Genomic DNA, 9674 nt, shown 5'->3' with positions numbered 1-9674 from the left:
CTGCTCCTCCCGCCCGCCCGGGCCCGGGGATAGCGGACGAGGGGAGGCCGCGGCGCGGACGGCCGTGGCGGCGGGCGGAGGGGGCGCTGCCCGTCCGGGCCGCGCCGCCGGCGCCGGAGGAAGTCCGCGCTTGGCCGGGCTCACCCCGCCCGGCAGGGGAAGTGAAACCGAAATGCGCAGCGTGGAGGGCGGGGAGGAGAGGGGGCGTCACCGCGGCCTCGCTGTCCGCCGCGGTTCTGCCCGCCGCGCCGATGTCCCACAGGGCGCGAAGGGGGCAGGAGGAGGAGGGGGCGGAGGAGGAAGCGGCGAGGGGCAGCCAGGCGCGGCCCAAGAGCCATCCGGAGCCCGCGGCGAGTGGCGGCAGGACCCAGGACCGGCATGAGAGGAAACGGAAGAGGCAGGAGGCGCAGCAGCTCCAGAAGCTCCAGCACCTGGAGTCCTTGTAAGGAGCGGAGGAGGGGAGGCTGCCCGGGGCTCCCGCCCCTGCCTGGGGGACCGGGTGGCGCGTAGACCCCGGGCCCCGCCTGGCCGCCCCTCGCTTTGCTCTGAGGCCACCCCGCCGGCATTTGGGGCTCGCTTCTAGTGCAGGGTTGGGGGGGGGGGGCGTGTTGGTTTTTATTTTGTCCCTGGCCCCACGGAAGGCAGGGGCCCGTTCCCTTCCCCCAGCGGCTGCTCCAGCTCGGTCACATTTTAAAAACGCGTCCCATTTTTATGCATAAGCAGGTCTGTGTTTCAGACGTGCACCTGCTGTGTCTCTCGGAGCAGTGCCGGCCAGCGTCGCCGGTGTCTCTGGCGACCCGAGAGCCGCTGATGCGTTAGAGCAGCGCTGTGCTCCCTGCGGGGCTTCGGGGCCACTTGCAGGGCTGCTCGGTGGCTTTAAAGGATTTGCTGGGGAAGAATGGGTCTCTTCCAGGTCCCTAGAAGTCTGGGAGTTGCAGCATAGAAGCAGAGGTTGTTCAGCCGGTTTCCACTAGAGTGGATTGAAAAAAAAAACCAGATAAAAAGGTTTGAGATCTGCCTAATGAGTCCATCAGTAGCCCACGGTGCTGTAAGAGGTTTATGCTGTTTCATTGAAAGGGGTTTAACGGAATAAAAAGATCATGTTCACAAGAACATGATTTTTTCTTTTCCAAGTGAAAGTCAAAATCTGTTTGTTATGAAATGCACTAAACAGCACTCATAAAGTTATTGTTATAAAGGCCATTTCATAGCATCTTGGCATTTAACTCCTAAGCACGTGCACTCTCTCAGTTGCTGTGCTCTATGTAGCACCTGCTTGCTACTTGCATTTTAATAAATTTTATATCTACTATTAAATCCAGAGAAATGCTGCAGGAAAGATGGTACTTTGGTCAGTAAGGTTCTGTCTTTAGGTTTGATACACAGAGAGAAGATGAAATTATTATTATATACTAGGTTTGGCTGGCAAAGCTAGATGTAAGGAATAGTCTGATGACATTTTCAGCTGAGTATGTCTTATGATTCAGCAGTGCTGGAGTAAAGAAATTTGGATCAGTGAGATCTTGGGGAGGGATGCTACAGAAAAAGAGGAGAGAATTGTGCATTTATGGTAACTGAAGCTGGATTGGAGGTACCACACATCCCTGTAAAGCAGTGAGGTGAAAGTAGTTGTTTTCCCGCAAGAATATGAATCTGAAGGATGTTTGCAAGAGACGTGTGGTGATATGACAAACACTGTGTCTCAGCCTGCTTGCATCCAGGTATCTGTGTTCTGCTATAGTTCTTAGTGATTATTGATTGAGTAAAATTTAAGGGAAAATGTGAGGTGAAGGTTTTAACTCTATACCATTGAAATACTGTATTTTCTCTATTTATTTGTCTGTGCTAAGCTGCAGAGTAACAACATTTCTATTGCTTTTCAGCTATGAGAAACCTCCCCCAGGGCTAATTAAGGTTGGTAAATATATTGCAATAAATTTTTAGCATTACAAGGGATTTTTACACAACCTGTCTTTTAGCCGTTTATCTTAAGTGTCTGCGTTACCTATGTAAGTTACAGAGAGAAGTAGGTGCTTCCAGGGGAAAACTCAAAGCTCCTCAGTTACAAGCCAGCCTCTTTGACTTGGTGAATCCAGAGTGAAATGCCCAGAATCAGATAGGATGATACCAGTTCTTTCATCACCTCTTAGCACGCACACTTAATGCAGTGTTTATTAGTGTGGATAGAGGGGAGTCAGTTATGGTGAAGCAGATTTTCAGTTTGAATGACATCTTTTCAGGATTCTTCTCCGTTCCTTATGCTCAAATATTTGTGTAAAAATACTTTCCTTTCATAATGACCATTGCTTTTGCCAAATTTCTATACCTAAGCTGTAATCTAGTGCTTTTAACCTAAAAAATACTGCTGTGTGTTGTAAGGGCTGTTTTTAATTATCATGTCTTGTTACCAGGAAGAGGAGAAAGTCGTCTCTGCTTGTCTGTTAATTTTTCATTTATAATCTTTATTTAAATAAATTACTGAAATAAATGGGAAGGAATGGAATTAATATGGTAATAAAGTTCAGAGTAGAAAAGTCAAGGGTGAGGGAAAAAGAAAATTACTTAATGCTGTTAAAAGGATCAGGTATTTTGGATCCTTCATGTGTTACAAGAAAAAAGAAATGTTACAGGGATAATAGGTTCCATATTAAATGAAAGCCTTGGAGTATTAATTTTTACAAAGTTAAAAAAAAAAAGTACGGTTTTATTGTCCTTATCTTTTTCCATAGGAGAATGAAACAAAACCAGAAGACTGCATACCTGATGTACCAGGCAATGAAAGTGCACGAGAATTCCTGGCACATGCCCCGACAAAAGGGCTTTGGATGCCTTTGGGAAAAGAAGTCAAGGTCATGCAGTGTAAGGCTGAAAATATTCCAGATGTCATTGGACCTTCATATAGCCATCCGTTTACTCTGGGGGAGGGCAGAATGTCTGGTGGACAGATGACAAGGTCCAGGTAGATTGGCATCATATTGATATAAAAGCAACAAGTTATCTTGAAGGCTGTAATAAAATGCATAAAATGCATTTTATGGATGTTACATTTATCAACGTAATACTTGTATCTATTTATTTGTTTAAACGAATTGAAAATATTTTCCATAAATATGCTTTTTTTTTTTTTCCCCTTTTTCTTTTCTTCTTCTGATCTGGCTCAGAGGTGCCATTCACTGCTGCTTCTTTTTTTTAAGGTTGGAGGTGTAAACGTTATGGACACAGAACAGGAGATAAAGAGTGCCCATTCTTTATTAAAGGCAATCAGAAATTGGAACAATTTAGAGTAGTGAGTACAAATACTGTAGTATTATTGCTTGTATTTTTTAATATTGATGATGCATAATCTTGCAAGTGAAGAGAAACCTGTTAGATGATGCTTTATTAAGGACTTTTCCTCTGTCTCTAGTATAATATAGATGCCGAAAATCTCCTAATAAAGAAAAAGCTACAGATGTGGTTGGATGTTTGACTACTTTGCAGAAAATCTACTCTTCGAGAGGAAAATTAGTAATTTTTACATTTAAATTGGAAATCTTCAAGAACCTGTTTCAACCATTATATTCAGTTTTTGTGATTAAAATGTCAACGTAACAAAAAATGTTTAGTCAAGCTTGAGCTGCCCACATTACAGCTGCTTCAAGCCTTCCGCTCTCACTGTGAACAACCACATCATGAAGCCTGTTGTCTAGGTCTGTAATCCAGTCATTGTCTACAAGTCTGATCTCTTGCTACGTGAGGCTACATCTCAGTTCTGCAGATTCTTTCTGCGTGACCTCTTTAACTTTTCCTGTTGCTCTGCATTGTTAAACTATATTTCAAGCTCTCATCGCTTTGTGTCTTATGTTCTCATTTCTATCCTTGAAAAATGCAATCTGGACTTATTCTGTCCAATCAGAATGCTACTGCAAAGAGTATTTTTAGCCCGCTCCCATGACCAGATTGCCTCTATTCTTCGTTTTTCCTCAGGCTTCTTCTCTGTTGCATCAAACTCTTGCTGTATGTCCAAGGACCTTCATGGTGCATTCCCAACATCTTTCATTTGCCACTGACATTTTAATTCCCACCTCCGGTCAGCATCTGATATCTCCTGTCTGTTGAACTTGTTTGCTGAGTCTTCCAACAGAAATGATCACCCCATCTTTTTGCTGCATTCTTGCATGGCATGAACTCACCTTAAATATCTGCAAAGCTTATTTGCTATCTTCCTTCACAGCAATCTTTTGCTGCAATGCCTGTTTAATTTAAAAATAACCGATTTAAGAATGAATAATGGTAGCGCGTAGTGTGTTCGGACAACTCCAACTTCATTATCCGTTTGTCTTCTATTCCTTGCTCCTGTATTCCTGTGTGTTTGTATCCAAGTTTTTAAAATATGTTATAAGGGCACAGCTCATTATTTTGAACTTCAACATTCCTTCTGTGTCTAGCTATTCCTATAGTGTATGTATGGGGTTCTCTTAGTTAACTGTGATCGGAGAGGGAGAGAGGTGGTATACCTAAGCAGAGTCCCCTTCATTGGTGATGTAACTAGATAAGCTTTTCCTAAAGTAGAAAAACCAGTTCAGATTAACGATGTTAAGTCTGAGAGTGTGAATTAAGAGCTCACTAAATGTATTTCATCTTCTGATAAAAGCCTCTTGCATTGGGTTGCTTTGGTTTATTTTTTTAAGAAATACAACAGTCAGTGATAAATACTTTTCTTTACCAACACTGGATTTTCTGTTTTCCACTTTAAAGGCACATGAAGATCCAATGTATGATATAATAAGGGAAAATAAACGTCATGAAAAAGAAATGAGGTAAGTGTGTTTCTGTAGTAAAGCGCATTCTCAATTTGGTTTTCATTTTGATAAGATGATACTAATGATAGGTGAAATTTTGATACAAGCTACCCTTACCAACTCAGAACATTTTTTTAATGGCAGTTTCTTTATGTTGGCAGACACTAATGCATTTCTACTTTCTCAGTAATCGCTCAGTAGTACTTCCTACCTCTCTGATTCTATTAGCTTCTATATTTTTTCCCAAAACAAAGTTTAAAGAGGAGTCATACTCATTTATGCCATAATATTCAGGTACCTGAGTTTAGTTTTGGTTTAGGCCTCAAAAACAGTTTGATTTTTTTTTTTTTTTCTTCACTGTCTTCACTGAGATATTTTCTAAAATTTGGTACATCAGAGTGCCCTCAGTAGACATGAAGGGGTGGATTTAGAAAGCTAGTTCTAGGCACCTGATGTTGTTCCTCGTGTGAGGTCATTATTCGATATATAAAGCTGCAGAGTTCTTTAATGCTTTCTTACTTGAACTGCATCAATGAGAGAACTGAACAAACTATAGGTAGCCCATAGAGTAGTACTGCTGCTGCAGGTGTGTTGCTTTTTTTTTTTTTTTTTAAAAAAGAGCAAATCCTTGGAGAGGATACTGAAGACAACAATAAAATAAGCAAATAGTTTGTCCCTGCTTGCCAGTAATCCGTGAAAACTTCAAAGGAAGAGTGCCTATCAAAAATACCTCTGCATCTAAAGTAGAGTCTACTGTCAGCTTCACTGACATCATCTCTGTATCAGCAGGGCAATGAATTTCATAATAATCCCAATATGCATCTGTGTATGGATAAGCATAGAACTTAGGGTGGTCTGGTGGTAGCTGTTGCCCCATTATTTTGCACACATAAATATTGGCCAATAAGCTAGTCTGTCTTTGATATCCTGTGGGATGGAAAGTCCCTGAGAACAGACCGTCTGCTCATCTCAAAAGAGGTTGCTTTTATCAGTCTGTGAAAACTGTAACGGGAGTGTAATTCAGCAGAAGAGGAAGTGTTCCCGTGCCCTTTGCGTGCAGCTTGCATTTCTCAAGCTAGGAAGCAAACAGATGAAAGCTAGAATAAGTTATTACAGGCAGAGGAGAGCTAGAAAGCATTCTCATTCACATTTTTTGAACCTAGGATACAGCAACTGAAGCAGCTCCTGGAAGACTCTACCTCAGAAGATGATGATGATAACAGTGATGACAGTGATGAGGATGATGAAGATGGCAGCAGCTCCACTTCCTCAGAATGTAGAGATAAACACAAGAAGAAAAAGAGAAAGAAGGAAAAGAAAAAAAAAGAAAAGAAGAAGAAGAAGAAGAGAAAGCGTAAATCGTCTAAATCTAATGAGAGGTCGGAATCTGACTGACAGCAGTCACCTGCTGCGTGCTCATTGACCTCTACTTGTGAACTGCAAGGAAAGATCCAAAGAATGAGGAAGAAACCACCTGAAAGGGCTTTATTAAACTCGGAACATACAGATGGATACATACAGCATCCTACACTGGCTGTCCTCTTCTGCCCCTCTGCAGTGCTGCAGCCAGAAAGAAGAGAGCTGCATTAGACGATGCTCAATCAACCATGTCTTCATACTGTAAAACCTGTGCTAATGGTCATCTGTCTTGGTCAAATTGGGCCTCTGCATTGCCGCATGTGACTATCAGCAGAAAGCAGTGACTACCAGGGTATCGCCAACAAATCTGCAGAATTCAGCAGACTGCCTATTGAAGTGTCTTTTCCCCATGAAGTTATTTTATTATATACAATGCCTCATTGTAATGGGACTGCAGTTTGCACCGTGCAGAGCACTGACAGTTCACTTATAGTGCTTATAATAAGCAGGTTGTACTGTATTTTTTTTCTCTGCATACTGCCTATGTGCTGAAGTTCATTGTACTTATGCTAGTACTGGCAGCTAGGGAAATAAAGAGCACTGCTGAAGGGGGGAAAAAAGTTAATCAAGGGGATTTACTTTAAGACAAAACCGCAGTGTCAGCAAGACTTGGGTTTTTTTGTGTAGCAAAATCTCAACATCATCGCCATTAATACGTGCAATTGCGCAATACCTAAAGTGTTCTCCAAACCATAGGAGTGGGAGCCAAGTGTAATGATGTTCAACTTCATTGTAAAGAGGTAGTGGGTTTAGTTATTTAAAAAGGGGGGTTTCATGTTAGAAATGAAAAAGATTAATTTCTACATACACTTCAGTATCAGTTGTTTTGATACATTTGAGGTTTTTTTCCTTTTAAAAAGGTCTGGGGAAGTAAACTCCAACTTACTTTTTATGTTCAGTAGAATTATTTTATGTAGTAATATTTTATGAATCATCCCACAAGAATATAAATGAGTAAGGCTTTCAAGATGGTTTTCAACTATATGCACGTAAGCCACAGAACAGTAGTAAAGAACTTGTAAGCAGGAAGAAGGGAAAGTTTTGTGTACTTAATTGACCTTGTGGACTGACCACACTTTTCTTTTAAATAATCTCGCAAGGCAGACTTGATTAGAAACATTTTGAGATAGCTATAAACTGCATCAGAGTAAGCATCTCTTTTTGAAACGTCAAGGTACAGTGGTACAAATCTGTGACTTGAGGACCTAAATGATGTATGTTGGTACTGTGCAAAAGGAGAAAGAAAATCAGGTTTGCTTTGAAAGGACTAGGAAGGACTTATATAGAACTTAGTCTCTGTGCTTATGCTTATATTGAAAAAAAGCATGATAAAGCTCTAACATTAGTGGAGTGAGCATTAACAGTGAAATCAAGGAACCATAGACTAAAATGCATTTAAGACTTTTTTTTTTCCTCCTGAGAGCTTTGGAAAAGAGGACAGGGGAAAGTATACATTAAAATGTGTTTTCTCCCTCCTACCTGTGTAAGAGTCATTTAGTAAAAATAAACCCCCATTCCTTGCCAGTCATTCACAATATGTTCTGGGGAAAAACGAGGTAGTCAAGACCTACTTACAAAAAGATTCTTTATCTCATTCCCAGAGCTTGAACGTGGAGTTGTGTTTTATCCTCCAGTATTATTTAGCAAATCTCCCTGTGATGGGATTTACTGGTGACTCCTGATAGTTCCCTGTGTCAGCATCATCATCAAATTCAAAGCTCCTGGCTCTTTCACCAGGACAAGATTTAACAGCTGAAACAGCATGAGGAGATTTATAATGGCCTGGTTCTCTCTATTGCCACATTTGGTGCTGAGAAAATCCTTGTGTTTATAGCATTGGTGATTGTTGGACAGATGCTGGAAGCCACAGCTAGTATTCACCTGATGCATTCCAAGAGAATTCTCACTCAAGTTTGTCTAGAACAGAGCTAACCCAAAGATCTCTTCAGTTACTGTAGCTTTTGTCATTTAAGATTCTTCTGAAGTTTAGTTCAATAAAAACAAACTCGGTTTTTCCTCAGTCTGTCATCCCATTCCTTGTTAATGGGTCCTTCCCGTTTCACCTACCAGGGTTTACTATTTGAACAATCAAGAAAAATACTGTAAAAGACCATTCTCTAACTTATATCAAATGCAATTTAAAAGTTTGTTTTGAGATACCAAATCACTCTTCTGTACCAGACTAAAGGTCTGTTTAACCCAGTATCTTTTTCTACTCATGGTTAGTACTGGATGCCTACACAACAGAGCAGTGCAAACTCAAGTGGCGTTATTTCTGTTACTTCACCAAAATGCTGTCTCAGCCTCTACAGCTTGTAGCGCAGGTACTTTGAATCATAGGTTATATTTTAGTATTTAGTAGCCTTGGATGTATTTTTTTCTTTTACATCCAGTCACTTCTTGTAAACTTTGCAATTTCCTCCAGCAAGGAGCTCTGGAGATTAATTAATAATTAGTGAAGAAACATCATTTGCTTTCAAACTGCTCCCTACTGGTTTCGTTTCATGCACCCTAGTTCTTACAATGGAAGGCATGTGAACAACTGATTCCTATTCATTTTCCCCATATCATTACCAGTTTTCTAGATCTCTATCATATCGCATACATAAAGATTTTAGTAGTTCTCTACTGAAACTCATAAAAGCAGAGCCAATTTCAAAATAAAAGCTAACAGTTTCAACAGAGTGAGGTTCTGAGTAGTGCTGACTAGCAGCCAGTGCTGGAGTGCCGAGAAGCATGATTCGTTTCATCATTTAGCATTTTAAGCAGTGCCAAAGCTGGCATTTAAGAGACTCTAGGTCTTTTAGAAATACATAGACTAAAGATAAATACCAACACGCATTTATATTATGGAAAGTGATTCTATGTAGAAGTAAATCCAGAAAGCAGGATAGAAAGAGATAGTCTTGAAAGACTGATGAGAGACTGATGAGCCTTATTTTGTAAATCTTAACCATTGAACTATGTATGTTTTTGTTCAAAGAACCAATTTTTTTTTCCTTGCCTTCTTTGTAGACACGTATATTTCCATTTGAAAGTTCTGTTGAAGCCTGAGTGGTAGTAATAGCATAATTGTATAGTCCCGTGAATCTAAATAAGTGTGAAATGCAGCTACGACATACCTCATAGGCAATACAGCTTAACAGGTCTTCAGCTCCCAGGTCTGTTTATCTTAACGCTCTGAACCATTCTTCTCAGAAAGATTACTTCAGCAAAAATACGGACATCTGTTTTATTTCTTTGGCCATGAAATTACTTGGGCTTTATAGTCTTGTTGACCGAGATAGCTGGTGGCAGCGTGTCAGGGGAATCTGAGGACTCTTCTTTAAAGAGTGCAATTGTTTTTCCTTGGTATGCCTACAGTTAGCATGCAATGAGTGGTTTTTGCCATTGGCTCCTGTCTTCCATTGTTTTATTTTAATAGAAAGATCTGCAATTAATCTTTTCCAACATAAGGCAGAAAACAGGGCATTG

At 40.7% G+C, this 9674-nt stretch overlaps 1 protein-coding gene across 1 annotated transcript; it reads left to right on the top strand.

Moving 5' to 3' along the window:
• Positions 1–251: 251 nt before the first annotated feature.
• On the top strand, positions 252–8220 carry RP9 (RP9 pre-mRNA splicing factor). The gene is made up of 6 exons (XM_076330838.1): positions 252–442; positions 1884–1914; positions 2730–2859; positions 3195–3286; positions 4738–4799; positions 5945–8220. The coding sequence occupies exons 1-6, from the start codon at positions 252–254 to the stop codon at positions 6174–6176; spliced, it is 738 nt and encodes a 245-aa protein (XP_076186953.1). The 3' UTR covers positions 6177–8220.
• The last annotated feature ends 1454 nt before the right edge of the window (positions 8221–9674 follow it).

Source organism: Aptenodytes patagonicus, chromosome 2 (genome assembly GCF_965638725.1).
Source record: "Aptenodytes patagonicus chromosome 2, bAptPat1.pri.cur, whole genome shotgun sequence".
In the NCBI taxonomy this organism is placed as follows: Eukaryota; Metazoa; Chordata; class Aves; order Sphenisciformes; family Spheniscidae; genus Aptenodytes; species Aptenodytes patagonicus.
The sequence above is the reverse complement of the archived record's forward strand: the minus strand, read 5'-3'. Positions and strand labels throughout refer to the sequence as shown.